The 25,254-nt window shown below is 36.6% G+C and overlaps 1 protein-coding gene across 2 annotated transcripts in view; it reads left to right on the plus strand.

The window, feature by feature from the left end:
- Window positions 1-7,713, plus strand: part of LOC146434704 (sodium channel protein type 2 subunit alpha-like) — a 72,810-nt gene extending 65,097 nt beyond the window's left edge. For both annotated transcript variants that reach the window (XM_085066576.1, XM_085066574.1), the window contains 4 exons: window positions 52-189; window positions 1,856-1,960; window positions 3,044-3,314; window positions 4,166-7,713. In XM_085066576.1, coding sequence (XP_084922702.1) covers window positions 52-189; window positions 1,856-1,960; window positions 3,044-3,314; window positions 4,166-5,358 — 1,707 coding nt within the window. In that variant the 3' untranslated portion in view covers window positions 5,359-7,713. The remainder of the gene's footprint in view (window positions 1-51; window positions 190-1,855; window positions 1,961-3,043; window positions 3,315-4,165) is intronic.
- The last annotated feature ends 17,541 nt before the right edge of the window (window positions 7,714-25,254 follow it).

Consider the following 25,254-nt stretch of genomic DNA (forward strand, 5'->3'; position numbering starts at 1 on the left):
TTTTTTTCATCCAGCATTCTCATGGGTAATACATTTTTTAATATTTTGTAGGTAAAAGATCAGCCTAAGTATGAGGACAACTTGTATATGTATCTCTATTTTGTCATCTTTATCATATTTGGATCATTTTTTACCTTGAACCTTTTCATTGGTGTTATTATAGACAACTTCAACCAACAAAAAAAGAAGATAAGTATTTAAAATATTTCCATATTGATATGAATTACTAGCTATAATGAATTAGTAAGTTACTTCTGTAAAGCTAATAAAAATCAGAAGTCATTTCAAGACTTTAAATAAAGTGTCTTTTAATAATTATCTGTGCTAAAATATGTGGATGTGAGTTTGAACTTTGCATTTTTAGCATTTTGACAAGGGAAAAGTTGATTGATAATAATTTGCAAATTGTGTAAACAGTTAAAATGAAGATGCAAAAAGTGAATGTGCTTTATTGGTTTGATTAGATGCAATACTATCTGGCATTAAATAATTTATTTTTCATTTGACTCTAAAGAATTAAGATAAAGGAAATTAATATTAATTAATCATGCAAACTCTTGACACTTAATGAAGACACAATATGGCACTGTGTTCATACAACAAATAGTGGATCTGCAAACTGATTACACAGTAAGTTAAGTCCTCATTTAAATAGGCTTATAGATAAAAGTAAAAATAGGTGTATAAGGGTTTATTTAACACTTTTATGAGAAATTAGATTAATTCGTTAGACACAAATACAATGTATAATTTCTTATTATTAGTAGAGCAAAGGTATACAGGGAATGGTGGTTTTCCTCTGTATGCATTTGACATACAAGTATGTTTAAAATAGTTGTATTGATAATGCATACAGTTCAGTTTTAAAGAACTTTGTATTTAAAAATACAAATAATCACATTTAAAATATTTTAAAGCCTCACAATTCTTAGTTTTCAAATGCCAGGGTCATTCTAAATTTTTGTGTGCTGTGAAAAAAAGCAGTTTCATGTGATTTGTATTTTTCCAATCATCAAGTGAAAAACAGCAATACCAGACAGAATCTGGGGCAGAAGAAAATTGTGAACTACAGACAGTTTTCCTTGTGAAAATATTTTCTAGCTTCCTAAAAGAGTCATAAACATGTCTGGGGTTACTATCAATTTTGTGATGCTTCAGGCTGCAATATCCAACTTAGCAGACAGTCACTTTGACATTGTGCTTCCATCTGACTTAGTGCAGATTCATCAATAAGTACAATTTACTTATACTCCAAGTCAGTCAGCCCGTTGCACATCTAACTGGCAGCATTTGGATCTGCAGACAAAGGCTGATTTGAGTTAGTCAGGGTTCCAGTGGTGTTTTAACTTACTATGGCATGAGTTTTCTTAATTTTATATCAAAGGTGGAGGTTTTCTGTTGTTAAAACCCACAGATGAGATACTAAAACAGTCCCTTAACAAAACTTGTTCCTCAAAGTTATGCCTCTTTTAGACCTATCTAGCTGTAATCCTATATCCATACAGAGTATAGGACATGTAAGGCACTAGTCACACTCCTATTCACTAAACATATCCTAATCAGCAAGTTACTGAGCAGCATCAGTACAGCAAGAACCGTTTTAGCTATTTCAGCAGAAGTGAGCATGAAGACACTGCAAAAATTCAGCTGTCAAGCTGACAAGGCACCAGTAATGGGGTTTTTCTGTGTGTTAGGAATGTATATGAGCATCTGCACTATGTATACCTGAAAAAAAAACCCTTCTTATTAATATAAATAAAATATAATTGTAATATTCTATTACAGAAAGACTTTCTGTAGTTAAATGTTCTTTGTGTGGACATGATACTAATTAATTTTGATGTTATTTCTTTACTTTGGAGGTCAGGATATATTTATGACAGAAGAACAGAAGAAATATTACAATGCAATGAAAAAGCTGGGTTCCAAAAAGCCACAGAAACCTATACCAAGGCCAGTGGTAAGAGTGATTTGATTTTTACACCCTTAATATTAAATATGGATTTAGGCATATGATCTTAAACACAAGATGAAGTTATAGGTCTAGAAAGAAAATATTTTTTTTTTCATTTATTTCCTTCTAAAGGTAGAATTTGCCCCTTTTTTAATCCATGAGATTAGATCATTCATATTTTGTTTAAAAACATATACACTGAAGTATGAACAGTATAATTTAATAATGTTAATACGATAAATTTCAAAATTCCCTAAGTCCTGGAAAACCACAACTGATTGGATCATTTATTGGTTCATGTTACCAGGGATAAACTTATTTTTCTGTTTTTTCTCCTCACAGAGAATTTGTAGGAAATGGGGATGCACTGGCCCTTGCTGCTGAAGACAGAAAGGGGCACCGGTGACCTAATGGGAAGGACAGCTGTAGAAAATCTTACAGAATAAAATAATTCCCTAGGGAGTAAAGCATAGACTAGGATAAATTTGTCTCTAAGATAAGGCACTACTCTTGTTATTTACTGAACTCCTACAGTGTTCGAAAAAATAAAATACTTGTTGCACCTTATGCACCAAGTGGTTAAAAATAGACTTTCTGAGGAGAGACATATGGCAAAAAACATTGAGCTAAGTACTAAAGAAAAACTAGGATATTACAGTCATGATTTGTTTGAGACAAGCAACTTCAGCAGTCCAGTGATCTCACCAAGCACAGTTAAAGGAAGAAAGAGGGTTAGCATTCTAAAACCATCTGAGAATAAAGATTAAAAAATGAGCTTCTATTCAGTTGGTACTCTTGCTGGCTCTCAATTTACACCACCTATTTTACCCCAATAATATTAATTATCATTGTTATTACACTTCTTGTTGCACTGTTTCCCTTCTTGTCTCTTCAGCCAACAGTAGTGAGCTTCTTGATTCACTCTAAAAGGATGAGATATAAACCAGCATGGATTTGGCTTATAATAATGCCTGTACTGTAAATGGGTTTCCTGCACTCCTAAATCTTGAAGGAGTTGTTTTCTCATTTGGCATTTTAAAAGACAATTATTTTCAGTGTATAAATGGTTTTCCATCTTTGTGTTTGCAGAACAAATTCCAAGGCATGATCTTTGATTTTGTAACCAAACAAGTATTTGACATCGGCATCATGATACTCATCTGCCTTAACATGGTCACAATGATGGTAGAAACAGATGATCAGAGTAAAGAAATGGAAACCATTTTATCCCGGATTAACCTGGTGTTTATTGTCCTTTTCACTGGAGAATTTGTCCTGAAATTAATTTCACTTCGCCATTACTACTTCACTGTAGGCTGGAATATTTTTGATTTTGTGGTTGTCATTCTCTCCATAGTAGGTAAGAGCAATTTCCTTTCAAGAAAGAACTAGTGGGAGGAATAGGGAACATTATATTTTTCAAGTATGTTGATACTGAATGTGGAATTTTTTTTTTACTAGATGACTTACATGTTGATTCAGATCTTCATTCTATCTAGCATACAATATATGCACTGTTGCATATAAGATTTTTATCTTTCCCATTAGAATAAATGTCATTTTCCACATCAAAAGACGTAAAGGAACCATTTGGCACATTAGATTGGTGTGCACAAATATAAAGAGGACTGTTTAGTTGTATATGCAAACTAGCCACAGATTTACTTTCAGTATTAAAACTGAAAACAATGTGAAACGGGTGAGATTTTTTTAACTTTTGCTAACTAAGATTTGTCAGTTAAAAGCTAATGACTGTCCAAGATGCAAATGAGTGACATATCTGAGACAGATTGTCCTGACAAAATATAGATCTGTTTAAAAAAATCCCTGATTTGCAGAAATTAAGCCAATACTGTCCTTCATACAAGACAGTGCTTATAGGCTCAGCTTCAATCATTAACTATATCTAAGGCATAAACTTCCCTTTCCCAGCTGTTTCAATAACTAATGAAGGCTTAGACAGGCACTGCATACCTGCCACAACCAGTCTTTATTTTACTTATTTACCCTCTCTAGGATAACATTTCAATATAAGGAAGATGCTTTCACCTTAATAACAGCTTTCAATGAAATGTAATAACTTTTACAATTTTTTTGCTGTAACACAGAATCCCTATAGTGACTGTTTTATGAGATAGCAATAAATAAACCTCTCTATAGATAATGAATTATTTTAAAATTGTAGTTTAATTATTCGCTTTTTTTCTCTAGGTATGTTCTTAGCCGAGATGATTGAGAAGTACTTCGTATCCCCCACACTGTTCAGAGTCATCCGACTTGCCAGAATCGGTCGAATCCTGCGCCTCATTAAAGGCGCTAAGGGAATTCGCACTCTGCTCTTTGCTTTGATGATGTCTCTTCCTGCTTTGTTCAACATTGGGCTGCTGCTCTTCCTGGTCATGTTCATCTACGCGATATTTGGCATGTCCAACTTTGCCTACGTCAAGAGGGAAGTTGGGATTGATGACATGTTCAACTTTGAAACATTTGGCAACAGCATGATCTGCCTGTTTCAGATCACCACATCCGCTGGCTGGGATGGTTTGCTCGCCCCAATTCTTAACAGTGGGGAGCCAGACTGTGACCCCCATAAAGATCATCCGGGGAGCTCTGTGAAAGGTGACTGTGGCAACCCTTCTGTGGGGATTTTCTTCTTTGTCAGCTACATTATCATATCCTTTCTGGTAGTGGTGAACATGTACATTGCTGTGATTTTGGAGAACTTCAGTGTTGCTACTGAAGAAAGCGCTGAACCCTTGAGTGAGGATGATTTTGAGATGTTCTATGAAGTCTGGGAGAAGTTTGATCCTGATGCAACACAATTCATAGAATATAGTAAATTATCAGATTTTGCAGCTTCATTAGATCCACCTCTTCTCATAGCAAAACCAAACAAAGTCCAGCTTATTGCAATGGATCTGCCCATGGTGAGCGGTGACAGAATTCACTGCCTGGACATCCTGTTTGCCTTCACAAAGCGTGTTTTGGGGGAAAGTGGGGAGATGGATGCCCTCAGAATACAGATGGAAGATCGGTTTATGGCAGCCAATCCTTCTAAAGTCTCCTATGAACCAATCACGACCACATTGAAAAGGAAACAGGAGGAGGTGTCTGCTGTCATCATTCAGCGTGCTTACAGACACCACCTTTTAAGGGTAAAAATTAAACAGGTATCTAGTATATATAATAGAAATAAAAATAAAGAAGGAGATGGACACGTTATAAATGAGATAATTATTGATAAACTAAAAGGGAACTCCACTCCAGAAAAAACGGATGAGAGTTCTTCTACAACTTCCCCACCCTCTTATGACAGTGTAACAAAGCCAGACAAAGAAAAATATGAAAAAGATAAAGCAGAAAAGAACTACAAAGGTAAAGACATCAGGGAAAATAAAAAATAACGATCTAAGAGTTTTGTTAATGGGACAACTTGTTTACAGTCTTTGAGAATGAAGCATCAACTGGACTCCTGCAGGAGATTTATGCCAAACTGACAGTTTTTACACGTATATATGTGTGTGTGTGTGTGTGCGCGCGCGTGTGTGCATATATATACATGATATATATACTTAAGGTCAGTGCCTATAACAAAACAGTGAACCTCCATCATCAGACTGCAACTCTGTTACAGGGTTAAGACACTTGACAAGAGGTTACTGTTTTCACTACAGCTGACACTGCTAAGAATAAGAGAAAAGGCGGCTCCATAGAGAAGACGGAGCATGAAATGAGTGCAAAAGGATTCTTTATGTTCCACAACATGTAGAACAGTAATTCTCTTCACTGTTTGTAATGCAACTGCCACATTTGTCATATTTTTACAAAAATGGTATTAGTGTATTTATCATTTTTTAATTCACAGGTTGTTTACTATTATATGTGACTATTTTTGTAATAGGTTTTTTTGTTGGGGAAAGAGGTATGAGGACCAGGAGTTCTACTCTCAGATTCTCTATAAATACAGATAGAAGTGATTTGCATAGACATGCTGCACTTTTCAATCATGCGTAAATAAAAATATGACGTTGCACAAAGCTGAAGATTTTAAGAACTTTCATGTTTCAGGGTTGCTCTTAAATTTGTGGTATTCTAACTACTTGTATGGCTGCATCCAGATTAATGTGCCTGGAGAGTCTCCTCTAATTTACAGGAATCTGCTATGACTTATTTTTGTGAATCGTTAAACATGAAAAAGTTCTTGTTTATGTTAAAATATTTACAGCTCAAAAAATACTGTGCAGTTTCTGCACTGGAAAAACAGCTTCACCAAAATATATCTATATATCTGGGAGTTCTTTGTGGTTTTTTTATTTGTTTGCTTGGGGGGGTTGTTTGTTGGTTTGGTTTTTGATTTGATTTAGTTTTGGGGGATTTGTTTGGTTGGTTTTTGTTTGGTTTAGGGTTTTTGTTTGGTTGGTTTAGTCTTGTTTTTGTTTTGTTCTCGGTTTTTTGGTGGGTTTTTTTTTGGTTTTTGGGGTTTGGTTTTTTTGGTTGGTTTTGATTTGGTTTTTGGCTTTTGGGTTTTTTTGGTTGGTTGTTTGGGTTTTTTTATTTGTGGGTTTTTGGTTTTTTTAACAGCTCATATTTTTATCCTGGACTATTCTTTGGTTACTGTCTTCTCTCATTATCTCCATCATCCAGTGAATCCATAAAATACCCTTTTCCATGTAAATATTAACAGTATACTGTTGTACATATTTGAGCATAGAATTAAATGTCTTTGCTGCATTGAATTGGATCAGATATGTACCACAGTATGGTTAATTTGCAAGAGCTCAACAGGACCTGTTGTATTCTGTGTCATAGATAGTTGAGAGAGTATCACTGATGCATGTCAATGCTTTTGCTGCTGTACCTTGCTCCTTCCACTGTCTACAGTCTCCACTGTAGAAAGCCATGTGTCAGTGATGAAGTGAATCAAGTTGTCCAACCAGACCTCATTCTTTCAAATCATTAAGCAATAGTTTGCAGCTATTTATGAGCTTTTTTAGTTTTGCATTTTAAATTTGAAGTGGCTGCTATATGGTGTAGAATCAGACTGTACAGGCCATATTGCAAACTGTTAAACTTGTTGACAATATGGTTAGCATATATAAATAATGTAAAGAAATACCATTTGGCAACAGTTCTGTATATAAGAAAAGTGTCTTCAAGTTTAGATCACTGTTTCTTACATTTCTTTCCTCATTCATTTGGCTTATTTTCTAACCACAGTAATTCCAAACCGGCATCATCACACTATGAGAAAAGAAGTGAGTATTTGTAGACTATCTTGTTTTAATATTATATTTGCGTATATTCCAATGTGAAGTAAATTGTGTAAATCTGGAACCCAGCTTGTTTCCAAATAGTTACAGGACATAGCAAGGAAAGCATTAGGGGAATGTGCGAATTTCTAGCACTGTTTGCATCAGAAGTTCCAAGATAGTCTCATAGTTCGTAAAATCCTTGCTATCTTGCAGTGTCTGTTTACATAGTCTACTCTTATTCTTTTTTGAATCACAGTGCACTAGGCTTGTACAAATGAAATATTTCCCAAGAAAAAAATGGCACATTTGTATAATCAAGGACATCAGGACATTTTGTGTTTCATACACAAGATAACATTAAATGTAGAATCTTTCTTTTACAAATGCTTTTGACTTGTAATGTGTTGGTGAAATGCATGCAGGAAATTGTTATTATCATAAACAACGCAAACAATATTACATATGAGCCAAAAAAAATAAAGATTTCCTTTTTTTCAATTGTGTTTAGTTTGCTTTGTCTGTGACCTTCTGTTGGTTAAAGCAAGATAAAAACTGACTTCAGTGCAAATAAAAATTGCTTTCTTTTTCCCTAGAGCTAAACACCTAATTCTTCACATTTTAACTCTTATGTAAAATAACTATAAAAAAAAATTCTGAGAACTCTGATCACACTCCATTTATTTCTACTTCTTTGTTATCAGCATATTGTCTGGGAATAAAACAGGGTACCTACACACTTCTGCCCAGAATGTCCTCTCAGCCCTCCAGAGCCCTTCTCAGCCATAAAGAAGGGCTCTTTATGTACTGCTACCAAACCTGCCCACATTTTATGAGTCTTAAATATGCAAACAAACTCTCCAACAAAGCTTTTTTGTTTTTTCCCATATAACATTCCACCAAAGGTCTCATTACAAACAGATAAAAGTTGGTTTTAGTTGTTCATTAATTCTTTTCATTGCAGTAGGTCTCAAAATTAATAAATACCATCTCACATTATCTCACAAGAAAGGGACAACACTGAAACTCACCTGTGTCAAGTAGTGTTCATAACCAAGACATCTGGATGTTACATGGTAAGACGGTTTGACTTGTTATGGATGTCATCAAGTTGTTCAAGGGCAGAATGATTTAGGACATTCAAACACCACGTTATTATCTTATTGAATTTAAAATATATTATTATATTTCAAAATTAACAGTGAGTAGAATATTCCTGGAGTTTTCTCGCTGGCATGTTTTTATTGTTTCTTAGTCTGTGGGTATTATGCCATATTACCCATATTTTGGCTAAATATTAAATTGCTTATGTAACCATTAAATAACTGATTGAACATTGTAACACTATTGTCTTTTAAAATCTCTAATACAAAGACTATTAGCAGTTGCTGCAGCTGTCTCTGAGTTGGACTAGCACGCAATAAGGAAGCCATACTTCACAGAATCACGGAAAATGCTGAGATGAAAGGGACCCACAAGGATCACTGAGCCCACCTCCTGCCCAAGAGCCTGAACTCTGTCAGGTTTGGTGCTGTGACCACTTCCCTAGGGAGCCTATTCCAGCCCAAACACCCTCTGTGTGAAGAGCCTTTTGCTAATATCCAAACTAAACTTCCCCTGACATAACTTCCCGCCATTCCCTCGGGTCCTGTCACTGGTCACCACAGAGAAGAGGTCAGTGTCCCTCCTCTTCCCCTCAAAAAGATGCTGTAACTGCAATGAGGTATCCCCCCAGTCTCCTCCAGGCTAAACCGAATGCCTTCAGCCATGCCTCATATGGCTTCTCCTCGAGGCCCTTCACCATCTACATTGTCCCCCATTGGACACTTTCCAGTAGCTTCATATCTTTCTTATATTGCAGCAACCAAAACTGCACATAATATTTAAGGGGAGGCCGCACCAGTGCAGAGCAGAGCAGGACAATCCTCTCGCTTGCCCAACTGGCAATGCAGTGTCTGATGCCCCCCTGGCTGCCAGGGCACTGCTGACTCATATTCAACTTGGCATTGACCAGGACCCCCAAGTCCCTCCCTGTGGCACTGCTCTTCAGCACCTCATTCCCCAGTCTGTCTGTATATCCAGGGTTGCCCAATCCCAGGTGCAGAACCCAGCACTTTTTTCCTTGTTGAACTATGGTTGGTGATTTCACTACGGTTGGTGACTTCCCAGCCCTCTAATTTGTTAAGGTCTCTCTGCAGGGCCTTCCTGCCTTCAAGGGAGTGAAGAGCTCCTACCAGATTTTTATCATCTGTGAACTTGCTTAGTAACCCTTCCAGTCCTGTATCCAAGTCATTTAGGAAATGTTGAAGAGAACAGGGCCTAAGATGGAGCCATGTGGAACCCCACTAGTGACAGGTCGCCAACCTTATGTCATCCCATTCATTACAACCCTTTGCACCCAACCCATGAGCCAGTTGCTCACTCATCACATGGTGTATTTATCCAGGTGTGTGTTTATATGAATGGCTTTCCCGATACCAGAAAAATGCCTTAGTAAGAACATGCAGAATTGTCCAGCCTGCTCATACCCTTACATCCTGGAGCTGGTCTCTGGCCCTCTTCAAATACAGGGTTACAGCTCAAGACATGACCTTCTGTAGTTGTCTGGGCATCTTAAAAGCACTTGGCCTGGAGGCCTAAATGAGAGAATCCTCTAACTTGTGTTAGTGTCAATATGTACTTGAAGTCAAAGTTACATACATTATTTATTCCACTGCTCCTCTGACTAACTCATCTAACCTTATAAATGATTCCTTTTACTTCCAGCGACTTTTGGAGCTCTTCTGCTTCTTTGGTTCCTGACTTCACATCTAACAATTTCATTTTACTCTTATCTTTTCATATTACCTGTTCAAACTAGCACTTAAAGTCTGCAGAACTTTTGCTCTGTGAACAGGTAGTCAAGTGTCCTGATGAGGAATGAGAGTTCATCATTCATTTTCAGGAACTTGGAGTCTCTTACAGTATTCTGTAAAAGTAATATTATTGTATCCATCTTCATTATCAAGCACTGTAGGTGCAAAAACACTGGCAATGCTTTTGGTGTGGACTAGCAGGAATGGCTGAGGGTCTTCCTTTAACCCGGACTGGGAATAGGCTCACTGCTTTGAGGGCTTGTATGTCTTCTTAATTATCCGTTGCTGCTTCTATGAACAACTTCTTCTCTCCTACCTATTCCTTTCTACACAGAAAGCAGTTGAATTTGTATAATTTAAATCTCACATTACTCCTCTCCTATGCTTCCAATGGATTTAAACAGAAATGCCACTTGAAAGAACTCTCTACATGTTACTAGGTAAGCGAGTAGTGATGGCTATTCAAGGCAAGCAGAGTTTTTGTGCTTGTAGTCCTTCCCCACTGTTAGTCTGCCTTTGTTTCCTGTCAGCCAAGAAGGATACCTTATTTATTAGCTCCTAAAATCCTCACTGAATAACTATAGTGATCCATGTCCAGGTGAATTTTCAACATATCCAACCACAGACAAAATGCCTTCCACTCTGTATTAAACTTCTTATTTGTCATGTATTGCCAAATAGAGAGCATTAGTAATGCTGACAGTAGAGCTAAGTCACTCTCCTACTGTAAGTTCATTACTTGGTACTTTTCCTTTCAGATGAAAAAATTTCCACATGGATGCCCAGAAAGGAGACATATTCCTGTTCAGTACATTACAAATTAATTCATAGGGCAGCACAGCTTAATGCTGTTCCCAAGCAAGTGTTCTCAGAAGTCCCAGTGCCTCACATGAGCTAATGCAGCAGTACTAACATGTGCACAGTCATAAAAGAGTAACAAGCTTGCAGAATTAACTGAAGATAATTCAGCACTGAGGTAATTTTAACAAAAGCGGAAAGACCAGTGTGTGGTGGAAAAAAACCCCAACCATTTCCTCCAAGAAGGAGCAGACTGGCTACAACAAAGACAAGCAGGACTACCATTATGGGAAGTTAGGATATTGAGTAGTCAAATGTATTTACTGTGAAATTCATTAATGCATTAAAGGAAATGGTGAGTACTCAGCACTTCTTAGTCCTTTATAAATCGCATACTGTACTATATTGAAAAAAAAATCCTTTGGAAGTTAAAATCATGATGGGAATTAAAAAATCAAGAAAGTTCCTACCCAGAGGGTTCATCTCTAATATATGAATTTTACAATACATTATTATTATTGCTACATGAAATGTCACAATTGTGTGAAGATTTTTACATTTCAGAGCTTAACTCTCTTGAAGTGCTATTTGTTGTGATTTTTATGTTCGTCTCTTTAGTTCTCCATCTAGGTAGATAAAGTGGAAAAAACATAAATCTGAGAAGGAAAGATTACTGGACTAACAACAAAATCTTACTCTAAAACTAAGTTTGTATTATTTCCTATTTTTTGCCATTTTGAAGAATGTGTGGCTATCTAGAAAAAGATAAGCCTTTGAAAAGAGAAATAACACCTTCCAAGTAAAGCTCCAAACCACAGAAATACTTAATTATAAGCAGACAAAGCAAATAGCAAGCAGAATTCATTAGTCATGTGTTCAAATTACTGAGCTAGTTACAATGGATGTTTTCTAGAAGATCATGATTAATTCACGTACAATTTAATAATAAGACAAGATAAAGTAAAGGGGGATTGTGGAGTGCTGTGATCTGTTTCCACTAAACAGCACAGAGCAGGGATGTGCTTCATCTTTGTAATGTAACACATACTCTGCACCACTTTACAAATTAAATACTTCATCCTCATAGAAGAAAACATACTGCAACATGAGGCTTGGCTAAGCTAAGAAAATAAATTGTACTGCAGTAGCCTAAGTAAACTGAAGCCAATTACCATCTCTCAGGAGAGAAGACAAATCACATGCATCTCTGCAGCAAGTGCTATGTTTGATGCATATATGAAAAGACATATCATGAACAATTTATAGCAGTAAAGCAGGCATTCATTCCCAAGCATTCTACACTTCAAGTACATTTCCTGTATAATAAAAGCCATTTAAAGTTTTTTTTTTTCTCATAACCTACATTAAGGGATAACAGGGGAAACACTATCACCCCTAAAAGTATTCATTCTTTTATAGGAAACACAAATGAAAAATAATAAAAGCATTTACCAGACTTTACATAGCATTACTGTTTTTTTATAAAACTATAAGCCTCTCACAGGAATTCCAGTATCAAAGGGATATTTCCTCTTAATTTTAAAACCCTAATAGTCTGTTCATAGATCACAAACACTGCCTCACCATTTTCCTGATTTAGAAGTGTTTGGTTTGCTTTCAGAAGGCACAGCCCCAGGTATGTGTTTACAGTGAAATGCAAGCAAAGTACAGTCCTAATGAGTGAAATCGGTCATCCTAAATTGAAGTGGGTCATGCCATTTTCCCCCTCAGTCTAATGCAGTGATATCAAATCCAGCAAACCAAAAGAAGCAGTTTAACCACATGTCATATAATAGCAGCTATATTCAAAAATAACATGCACAGGTTTTTTAATTATGTCACACAAACACTGTAAGTTGTATTGTGAATTTCTTTCCCAGAGATTTGGAACTGATTGGCTGAGTTGAACAGCCACAAAAATTTACACTTCTTCACATTTTTCCTCTTGTGGCTGTTACAGGGGGATGACAGTGATGGGTCTAATTTTACGACTGCAGGAAGCTCAGTTCTGGTATATACTTCAGAGATCCCAGCTCTGATCTAAGGAAGGAAATTGATTGACCCAGAAAAAAATAAAAGCTTTTTGTCTCTGCTGAATATCAAAGGCCTTATCTTACCTCTTCATGCAAATATGCAAAGATCTGAGAAGCATGTAAAAACATGCAATGAGAAAGTTGTATAAATTCTCTCTCTCAGCTAAGAAACATTAAATGAAATACAAAACCACAAAATTTTACAGAAGGTGAAAGGGATAGTAGGTTTAATTGGTATAGTCAGATCCTAACATGTGGGACACATATCATAGGTATCATTTATTCTTTGCACGACATTTTGCTACTGCAAGTCCAGGGAACAGCACATTCTTTTCAAACTCTGAAAGTGACAAGAGACAAAAGTGGCAGAGCATATGCTACTTCCATGAATGTGCGCTGTGTAGAAAGGATGTTACTAACATCTCCCATCTGCACCAGGCACATCCTTAATTCATGTGTTGCAGAGTTTGTTCAGAAATTAGGACAAGAAATTATTTTTATTTTACTGTTATCTTCACTTCATAAGGTGGCATTTTAACCTAGAATCTGTATTTTAAATGCTTAATTTACACATGTACTTTCAATTATATGTTTTAGACATAAAATGCTAAAACTGCTCCTTTTAGCACCCTATTTTTTTTTCTTTTCTTTTTTTTACCAAAGAATGAGAATGAAGTACCTGGTGCATCCAGGCAGCAGTAGTAATTAAATTACCTGCATCCTCTACCCATGCCCTCCGGGTTCCTGACACATAGCAGAATTTCAAGAGTTCCAAATGGGAACATGAAGCAACATCCTGCTTGCTGCCCATATACATAGAAATATATACTTAGTGGAAATAGCTGTAAGGGGTATTTGGCCTCCATTGGACAGCCCAGTAGGGGAACTCTTAGTTCCTAGATCCAGCATGATTAGCCTATTTTCATACTGTAGTCTGAGTTCACTGCAACTCTGACATTGACACCTTGTATGTCTTCAAGATTGGTGTGCAAAAACGAGTCCTAAAATACAAAGCCCCCCCATTATTTAGTTAATCCCAGAATACTTGTCCACAGCACACAATGTTTTTTTATCTAGCTGATTTATGCTGTTAATGAAACAGGCAGGACAATTTGATGGCTGGGTAGTAAATTCTCAAACTGTTTTTGTGAGCCTGTATTTCTTGTTTTAACAATTCTATTTCTATTTTAAAGACTGTTCATATGTACAAGAATATACAAGCTCATTGTTGTGCTTCAGATTAAAACATGTAACTGACAATGCTGTTTACTAGCTTGGCTGTTCCCAATTCACATCCTGCAGAATTTGTCTAGCTGAAGCTAAATATTGTAAATATTTTACAGCAAAATGATATTCCTATATTTTCTAGGTCACTGCTTTTTTCTGTTCCCGAATCATTAAGAACAAACAGCAGAGTAAAGGAAATGCTGCATCTGAAGATGGAGTACAAAGGAGACCAATTGTTCTCTGCAGCTCACCACTGCTCCCACACTGCTCCACAGCACTGAAAACATACACAGAGCTGCTTCCCTTGGGAAACTATGATCCAGAGAGTAACTCTCATTTAACATGAAGACTTACACACATCAAGGAAGTACTAGCTGGAGTCCTTTCTTCCATTTAGCCAAATCACTCTAATTAATTCCCCATTAAAAAGGTAGAGTTTCTTTCCATCTTTACTCTCCACAGAGCTCTAAACTCTCCTTTATGTCAGCCTACATTACTTTAAAACAGGGACATTTTCCTGTTGTCTGTGTACAGCATTCCTAGCTGAACTTTAGACTGAAAGCTACAAACTGAATAATAATAATAATATCACGGATAACAAATTCTTTTCCACAACTCATCTTCACCAGGTATTACGTGTAGACATGCAGAGTGACAACTGCATTGTCCTTAATATAAAATTTCAGTCATGTAAACCACAAAAATTCCCAGCTTTCATTTACCCTGTTCTGTACCCTTCAAGTATGACAGTCCTTTACCTTTTTTGAGGTTATGGCAACTCTTTTACATACCTCTCAAGTTCCCCTCTCCTTACTCAAGCACTTCACTTCCTCCTGTAGCAGAGATGTTTACCTGCGCTGCTGCAAAGGAGGAATGGAATTGAAACGACAAGTATCCTGCAGCAACTCCAACTCCAGCTGCAGTATTGGTAGATTGCAGAAGTTTAAATGAGGCCACTCCAGGTCAGGCCACACAAAGCATGTAGAAAGAAAATACTAGCAATGCACTATGTGGCACTTTTATGACCCACTCGAATCTGAAGCCAAAGAAGATGCAATCCCATTTTTCTATGACATCAACAAGGTCAAACCATATTGCTCGTTGAAAATACTATTAGATGTCTTTCACAAGCAAAAGTCTGTGTGTCCTAAGCAAAGCCCAAATTCATATTCCTACTTTCTAAATTGCTGGGACATACTGAGGGAAGACTGAGCTGAAGGACTTTTGCCATTTATTCCCATTAACATTTCCCACTATGTGTGTCTACTTTCTGCTGCTAGAAGTGGTCATAGCCACAGAGCTCTCCTTTCATATTCAGATCAATGCCATGAACCACCTCCATATTAACATACTTTCACCGCAGCACAGGTATGCCTTTCCCTCTGAAGTGGCTAACACAGGGAAAACCTTTGGTCAGTACAACACAAAGGCCCAGGCAGTCCAACTGCAGTTGTCCTCTTGCCTTTCCAATCCACGAAAAGATTTTAAACGGCAAATGCAAGTAGCCCCTGTCACACTGTCTGCAGTGATAGATTCTTTCCCATTCCTGCATTTCACACGCACATAATAGGGTAGACAGGATAGACATGTAATCATGTGTAACCCATACAAAAGAACCCACAGCTAGGAGAATATCGTCATGCCCTTCCCCCCATTCAGGAATTACTATCATCTTACAAGAGCCCTCCCTAAGGGCTGTATGTAGTCATGGTGACAAGACATCACCACCTGTCTGCCCCTGCAATGGAGGCAATGAGCCAGAATGCAAAGCTTTGTTTTGCTGCTGCTGCTGAATGCATACAGCACATTTCTGAATAGCCTGATTCAAACAGAAACCAAAGAAAATGACAACACTTCTCAAAATACAAAATCTGAAGAACATTCCAGAGTTATTAATAATGGCTTATGAAAAGGAATCAATAAAACAAAGTGGCTTGAAAATTTACATGAATTAACATGCTTTGTACTCTTCAAAATGCAATTTTGGTCATAAAATCATAAAAAAGGATGCTTTATGACTAAAAGCTGAAAGTGCAGACATTATAGAAACAGAATTTAAAATAGGCTGCCACTGTTAAAGCACATTGCTTTTATTCCAATGAAAATGCACACAAACTATTACATAGTGCTTGCCTGCTGTTAGCAATGTCCAGCTGGCAGCATTTTGCTGATTTTGGTACTGACTCCAAACATCAGCTGACCAAAAATCACAGCAGAACTGGCTAAATTACTAGCACGGTAACACTCAGTGAAGGGAAGCAGTAAACATTATAAATAATGAAACAAGCAGGGTGATATGCATCCCAACAAAGAAAGGAGACAGCCTAAATGGAATGGCAGCAGAGTATCTCCTCCTTCTTATCTCATATATCTAGACTATACCTCGGGTTATGCATACATAGGCAGCACCTTACAGCCTCAAATGTGGCTGCATGCTTCTACCTCAGGCTGACCTTGCGCTGAGCAAGACACAGGGGGAGTATCTCCTTTCTCTTATCTTCCCAGCCCACTGGATTTCCCCAGGAAAGAAATGCAGACTGGTAAGTATTTTCAATGTTCAACAAGTCCCCTGAAATGGGTGAATTGGAGGGTAGGGACTAAAAACCAAGCTCCAGAATTCTCTATTTTGTGGTTTAGATTTACCATCAGAAATGCTACATAGGTTTTTCTGAGGCTGCAGTGCTGAATTGGGCCAGAGCTCTATTTTCCTGTACGAGCAGGAGCTACTAGACACCTGGATCTCTTACAGATCTACTCACGTGTGCTGGCTCTTCAGACATGCTCCAGCACTTCAATGTCTTTCTTGGAGTGAGAGGCCCAAAACTGAACACAGGATTCAAGGTGTGGCCTCACCAGTGCCCTGTACAGGGTGTCAGTCAGTGCCCTGCTCCTGCTGGCCACACTATTGCTGATACAGGCTAGGATGCCATTGGCTTTCTGGGCCACCTGGGCATATGGCTGGCTCATGTTCAGGTGCTGTCAGTCAGCACGCCCAGGTCCTTTTCTGCCTGAAAAGTTTTCCAGTAACTCTGCTGCCAGCGTGTGGCGCTGCACGGGGTTGCCCTGCCCCGAGTGCAGGACCTTGCTCTTTGCCTTGCTGAGCCTCAGGCAACCGGCCTTGGCCCATCAATCCAGCCTATCCAGATCCCTCTGCAGAGCCTTCCAGCTCTCAAGTAGATCAGCACTCCCATCCAGCTTGGTGTCATCTGCAAGCTGACTGAGGATGCACTCGATCCCTTTGCCTAGATCAGCAAAAGATATTAAACAGTACTGAGCCCTGGGGAACACCACTGCCACTCCATTCCCCACCACTCTCTGGGCCCAGCCACCCAGCCAGTTTTTTATCCAGAGAAGAATACACACACCCAAGTCAGGAGCAGCCAGTTTATCTATGAAAATGCTGTAGAAAACAGTGTCAAAGGCATCAGTAATGTCCAAGTAGATGGCATCCTCAGCTTTTCCCTCATGCACTGACACACCTTGTCATAGGAGGAGATTACATCAGATGTTCTTCCATCATTTATTACATCATTTGTAAACAGCAAAATTTTTCTTTTTCAAGGGGTCAGCAGAAAAGGCATAGTTTTGATAAAGCCAGGAGAAATTAAGAATGCTTCAGTGCTCTCAGATACTAATTGCTTCAATTTTGACTAATCCGTACAACTGCACCAAGGGTCAGTTGTAATAATGACTATTACACACTCTGCCCATAGTCACTCTCCCTCCAACATATACCCATTTAACAGGCAGGCAGAGGCTTTCTGGCATCAATAAACGTAAAACCTTCATGTTTAAAACCAACATTCAACAAATGCTAAAGGTCACGTGCTAAAGGTAATATTCCATCTTGTGGGTATATATCACAATATACTTCTTCAGTATCCACCATACAATTTATTATAGACAAATTAGCATCTTTTATTTGTGTATAAACCACCTAAAGGTTTCTGAATGAAAAATGGGAGATACAAATACAACCCACCATCTGGTAAATAAGACATACAAAATGAGTATAGTAAGTCCTAAAGAAGTAACCACAGAGCAGTATTATGCAAGATACAGTAGTAATTCTAGCTGGACAGGCACTCTAGGCTGGAAACTTGGTCACTTTGAAACAAATAATACAGTTATAAATGATGAGTTAACTACATAATAAATCAGTGTAATTTGATTTTTAAAAAAGAATAAAAAGAAAAGGAAAAAAGAAAAAGAAGAAAAAGAAAAAAGAAAAGTCAGACTCTTTTCCAATCACAGGAGGAAAGATCCGTTATGAAGTGCTGAGTAACAACTTCATTACTGCTTTGGCTGCCAGTTTAATTGTACATGGCATAGAGCAAGTGCCAATCTAAAGTCCAAATGTCATCTGCAGTGGTACAAACATCAAAAGGGTTTCCTCATATATATATTTAGCTTGCCAGCAAATTATGACCATCAAAGAAAAAACATTCTTAAATGTGCTTAAATACTGGTCTAAAATGTAAACAGCTCTTCTTTCTATTCTGTGTGGAATATTGTTACATTAATGCACAATAATAATGAAATTATATTTGTTTAATCGGTGATTAACTTCAACAGTATCATTAAATGTTGGTCCCTGGCAGAAACTCCCAAACTTCCATCACAGTACACGTGCTTTATTTATTCTTACTCTAATGAAAAGCTCTCTCTAGTCATGAATTGTAGAAACTCTTTATAAAATTAACAGTAAAACACTGATTCTATTTTATAGACAGATAATTTATTTGTGTAATCCATTGAGACAGTTCTCCTCATCTCTGATCATAATGACTATTTGCAAAGTTATAAGACTTTTGAGGTGCTATCATAGGAATATTCCTACTAGATAGAAGTAATATACTAGTACTGGCACATCATTTCACTTTTTGAATAATTAGGAATCAAAACTCTGGTTATGTCTTAGCAAAAGTTATTTAGGATGCTTTAAAAAAAACAAGTAAATGGACTCAAAGGAGGGGCAATATAGTGTTTTAAACTATCCTTGTTAGAGCCATGATGTGTGTCACTTGTGTAAGTATCGTGGAAGAGATTCACATTTTTTCTTCAGCAGCACTGAGGATTTATCTTCATTCTTGGAAGAGAAACCTGGAATCTTTATGGCCTAGCTAAAGTAAAATAGCCAGCTTCACTTAAGAAAAGGAGAAAAAGTCTGAAGTAACAGCAATAGAAAGTATGGCTCAATAGCTTATTATGGCCCTCCAAAATGCTTTTCAAGAGGAAAAAAAAATTCTAATGAACATCTGGGATGTATTTTCAACTGAGAAAAAAAGTCTACAGAGCTTTTGGGTGTTTACCCAGACAAAGATAACAATCCTAGCAGTAGATAGATATGAAAGCATTGCAGATATACTGCTGTTTTGAGACCATGAATGAATCTGCCTAGGTGCAAAGCTATGTTACAGGGAGAACAAGATCAGCAGAAGACCTCTTTTGGGTCACCTTTTACCTCCAGTGTAGCTGATATGGAGAAGGGGATGTAAGGGGTAAGTGGTAATACAATAATATTCTTGGTTTAATGATGACATTAAGTATTTTCATGGAAGACTAGCTTGGTAGCCTGGTGAGTCAAAATTTTGCTTTCTCCATGCAAAAAAATTATTATAACTACCAGGTCAAAGATGTGAATGCCTTCTTCCACTTTACAAAGTACTATAACAGATATAAAGATTCAAATATACACAGATATAGCTAAGAAAAAATTCATATTTATATATATATGTTGTATTTATTTACACAATCCACCTGAATTATTTCTGCTACACTTCATGAGTGTTGTCTCAGTTACATCATGAGGCATCGATTAATCTCAGTGAAATGTATCATCAGAAATGGAAGCCTGCCACAGAATTTAGACATGGATTTTCATCTACTAATCTTTCAGGGGAATTACTGCCAAGTTTTTAATTCATTTCACTTTAAAATTAAGTATTGTTGGCAAATCCAAATTCTAGAATTAAAATTCTTACTATAAAACTGTACCAGTCATAGCATCCTAACTAGTGTTGGTGTGATATCTGAATACAATTATATTCTAAAAGGCATCAGCCTATGACAAAAACAAATGAAACAAACTTCTACAGTTTTCCATAACTTTGCCTTTTCTCATTATGTGCATGTATTATATGTACATATACAAAATGCAGTTCAGAAAATTTAATAAAGAAAGATTCAGCAGTGTAACCCAAAGGTGACAACAAACCAAAACAAATCATGCTTAACTAACTTGATTGCCTTATACAATGGCAACTGACTGGAGAGACAAGGAGAGAGCAGTGGACACTGTCTACCTGGACTTCAGCACGGCTTTTGGCCGTGTCCCCCATAATATCCTCCTAGGCAAACTCAGAAAGTGCAGGCTGGACAAGTGGATGGTGTGGTGGATTAAGAACTGGCTGAATGGCAGGTCTCAAGGGGTTGTGATCAGTAGCACAGAACCTACTTGTCTAAACCATCTGTTACCTCTGCAAGTCTACTGTTATAAGAGGACAAATACCATCAAGACATCTCTGCTAGAACAGTAAAGAAGAGAAAAACAATCCAAATCAAAGCCTCCTAACAAATAATAAATCCCAGCTTATTCAACAGTCTTGTATTTTCTCTGCAATAAATTAATATACAATACATGAAAAGTAGTTTCAGAGAAACCTAAACAACTATAAGCCTTCTCTGAAGAAAATGCCTTTAAAATGTCACTAAAATAATAGAGTTGTTTTAATTCTGCTCACAAAAATTACATTTGCTTGGATTGCAAACTGGGCAAACTTAAATAAATTATTCACTAAATTGTATTGTTTGGTTTGTTTCCCTTCCCTTCAAAATTCAAATTCCAGAACAGAATTTGAAAATTAAGCGAAGTTATTTCTAGTTTTTCTCCTAGTGCTGACTGAAACATGTTCTTGTTCCCCAGTTTACAATTCACCTATTACTCTCCCCAAGTAAATTATCATCTTGGCACCTCTATTCCCTGTTTATATCCTCTCTCCCTGCTTCTTTCCATAGGTATCACCTTTTTCCTTTCTCATATGATCTGAGACCAATTATTCTCAATGGTATTTAATACCGAAGTTTCTCGCTCTCCTCAGATCCATAAAAGGGGCTTCTGTGACCAAATGCCATTTTTCAAACTGTACTAATTGTTCCTTCCAAGAAAACATACCATGTGTACCTGCAATTCCAATCTAGCATCTGACAAGACATAGGAGTCAGTATTATCAACAAAATCTGCATAGTTGTTTTACTAATTCCAAATGAGGTGAGATTAAGAGATCCTATACAATTACTTTATGGCATTAGTACAGACTGCATTGCAAAACTATTTAAGTGATGCAGCCGAGATCTGTGCAGAAATGAGTAAAAACCATCACAGGTTAGACTTCAATAAAATGCTAGCAAGGGTTAAATTCTGCTTTAATCCCTGCAAAGTCACATGGCTGCTATTGAATATGCTCTTAAATGTGCCTCAAGCTTTTCTGTATAATATGTCTTGATCTGTAAAGGAGTGAAGAATAAAATAACTAGGAAATGTAATTTCTTCCCTCATAGTGAGGTCAGGGAAAGACGGATAGTAAGATTCAGGATTCATAGCAGACCATATAGTGAAGTACAAGAACCCAGTGTACAAAGAAAAGTTAAAGCAGTGGCATCAAAACTGATAATTATTTACTTACTAGAGTATTATTCACATTGAAACATGGAAAATTTCACATGAAAACGGGATCCTTTCCTGTTTTCAGTTACTTAGTTTTAAAGGAGATAGTTATTTGTCATAAAGAAAAGGTTTTTTTAAATACCCAGTCATGTGGTGAAAAATAGAACTCTATCAATGTAACCTAGTTGTTTTTGCCAATTTAATCTCATATAATAAAACTAATTTTCTAAGTGAGCAATATTCTAAATAACTAAGTCAACTTCTCCCTTTCTGTTCTATCACCCCACTGAGTTTAAAATTCCAATGTTTTGAGTAAACCCCCCACACTATCAGAAAGTGAAAGAACGAAAAATAAACAGCACAAGATCATCTATTTACATATATTCATGTCTCTAAAATAGAAGCAGACATGCCGGAAGATATCAAGCAATACAGGAAGAAGCAGGGAAATGGAGAGAGCCTTTCACGTGGACAATATACTCAATCTACCAAGTCATGTAGCAAGATTTCAGGATATCTATTCTTATCCTATTTCTAAGTAAAAAAAGGTGACATAAATACAAAACACAAAAATTGCAAAAGAAAGGTATGTCCTGGAAACAAAGACTCAGTCTCTTGAGTTGGTATAAATATGGATTGTAGCATGAGCACTCTGCTCATTTGCAGAATTTGAGATAAATAGAGAAGAGTTAAAACTAATAAAACATTCAATGATTTTCTCTCAGTTCTCATATAGCTTTGTGTTATTTGTTCTGAACAAGACTGGGTATTAGCGGGGGCAAGGGAAGCTCTATTCTAGAGCACTGAAGAAAGCTCTGAAATCCACTAAAAAGCACTGAAATCCAATAAAATTTTCTTAATATCTTCAGTATTACTGCCATGAAATGGTAAGAGATTCCCAGAAAGAAAACAAAACCCAACTCCATGTAGGTCTCCATTAGGAAACCAGACTGCCAGAATAAATTTTAACTTGCCAGAATAAATTCCCTAATGATGCTGGCTGTAAACAAGCAGAATAGTTAAGGAAGAACAAAATTTTCAAAAATCACCATGCCTTTGTGTTTACCCTAGTTTACCATATGTGGTCCTGAAATTTTTACTCATTCTCAATAAGTGACAGCTTAAATCTAAAAATCATTACAAACTACATACAAACTGTGGTGACACTAAAGACCTTCTTCATGTGTAGTTGTGATGTCAGCATTTTACCACTTAGCCTCTACTTCTGATTAATGGCCAAATATAAGATTTGCAGTCAAGACAAAAACTGTCGGCCTGTTGAAGCACCACTTCAGCAAACTGAATGGCTGACGGCATATGGTCTGACTAACATGAGGTGACAGAAGGAAGGATCTTTAAATCACCATATTCTAAATTAACTTAATGCCTAAAAAGATGGCTGTTTAATGGCCCTGTATGATTATGAGGTCTTGCACGACCCTGTTTTTGTGGTGACCTGCGTAAAGGTTTCCTACAAATGAGATCAAATTATGGAAAGCACTGGATCAATGCTAGTTAAATAGAAGTCTTTGATTCCATGGCTTACATTTTTATTGAAGACTCTCCTTAAAAATTAACTACCATATTCTGGATGAATAAAGTAAATCAAATTAAGCAAAAACCAGAATTACAATAGGTCAATAACTAATAAAAATAATGGTTATTTCATGGCAACATGCAGTAAGGATACTCTAAAATTATTTTTGACTTGCCTAATCCGAGGAAAATCCTTCTAATGTGTTTTTATAGATGATCACTCTGCAGTACAGCAAGCAGAGTTTGTGCATAAACAAGATGACCTAGTTTTCAACATCTGCAAGTCTTAGCTTGAAGCTTGTTTGTTACTTGAAAAGGCAATTAAAATTTAAACAAGTGTGAAAGAACAAACTCTTATTTTCCTTGAATTTCTATGAAAAAAGCCCAGTTACACATTAAATAATATTTAATACAAAGCCACATCAGAACTCAAAATAGCAGCAGATAATTAGTAGTCATATTTTTTAGTATAAAACAAATCACAGATAGATAGTAAACCATACGCAGAAATATACAAGAACAGTAGGGGTAAACAGTTCAGGAGATTAGGTTGGGCAATTCCTTTCAAGTAATAAACCATGTACAGAAACTGTAATTTCACAGGACATTCTTCAAGTAAGAAATAAGCTGTGAGCTGACAAACTAAGCGACCTGTGTATTATTGTATGGAATTCATTAATAATCCAGACACTCATCTTGCAACAGACAAACACTACACATGAAAGGTGACTTTCAAACATCAGTATTTACAGAGACAAACTCATTACTATTTTCCTCTGATAGCAATTTTTTTTCATTTTATTTGCATCTTTTACTATTTAACTATGCATTTGAGGATGGATTTACTGTTATTTATTTAACATGATGCTTATTACAAGCAGAAAGGAGAAACAGAACAAAATAATTTTTATCCAAAGAGCTCGTAAACCAAACACAGGAAAACACAGGAAAAACTGCCAAAGGACCAAGGGGCATTACAGCACCCAGTTTTAAAGGAAGCTAAAGAACCCAAGTAATTTATACTTCAAGTCCTGAAAAATGTTCTTAAAGACAAAGAACTCAATATAAATTATACTAAAAAACTATACTGAGTAAATTTAGCTCCACCCCTGTCACTGCTCCAAAGGATGGCCTTCTAGTTAAAGCACAAATGCTGAAGCAAACAGGACTATATCCAGTTACCAGATCCTCTGCAGGACTTCAGACATTCAGCTGAGACTGCTAGTTATTTTCTTTTCTTCCATCTGTGTTCAGAGTCCAAATGTATGCATTGCACAAATATATATAACATCTGCATAAACAAATGTTCTAGACTTTCCCCATGGAAAGCCAACTTGTTCTACGTAAGGCATATGAATTTTTTTCATTACAAAATGCGGTATTCTAAAGACAAATATCCAATACTATAAACACAAGATTTTTGCTTCCACAGACTATAGCATTCATAAAAGGAAAAAATGATGAAGATGAAAGATGGGAAATAGAGTAGTCACAGGACACTAAACCTCTTTTAAAATTAAGTCTAGATTGCCATTTTTTGTGAACGTACATTTAAAATGCAAATATTATTCAAAAATACAAATGCTTTATCTGATTACATAAATATCTGATCTTGGTGCATTAAAGGAACATAGAAGAATAGGTTGCCATTAGCACAGAAATATTAGTGTTTCCTTACCATACATTTATGTACTTTCTGCTCCATATATTTATCTTAAATTCAGTCTTCATATTGTTACAATTTCATTATTTTTTAATTACCACATACTTGGACTTTTTGTCTTATTAATACAAAGTATTTTCAAAGCATGAAAGACACCAGACACATACACATATCCTGTTACTTCAACACTGATCCTGTGTAAAATCTTTGAATACAAAATAAAGACTGCAATCAGTTTCGAATTAGAGATGTTAAAATTACTGATCAGCATCA

The sequence above is a fragment of the Lichenostomus cassidix genome, chromosome 7 (genome assembly GCF_008360975.1).
Source record: "Lichenostomus cassidix isolate B80296 chromosome 7, HeHo_3.0, whole genome shotgun sequence".
In the NCBI taxonomy this organism is placed as follows: Eukaryota; Metazoa; Chordata; class Aves; order Passeriformes; family Meliphagidae; genus Lichenostomus; species Lichenostomus cassidix.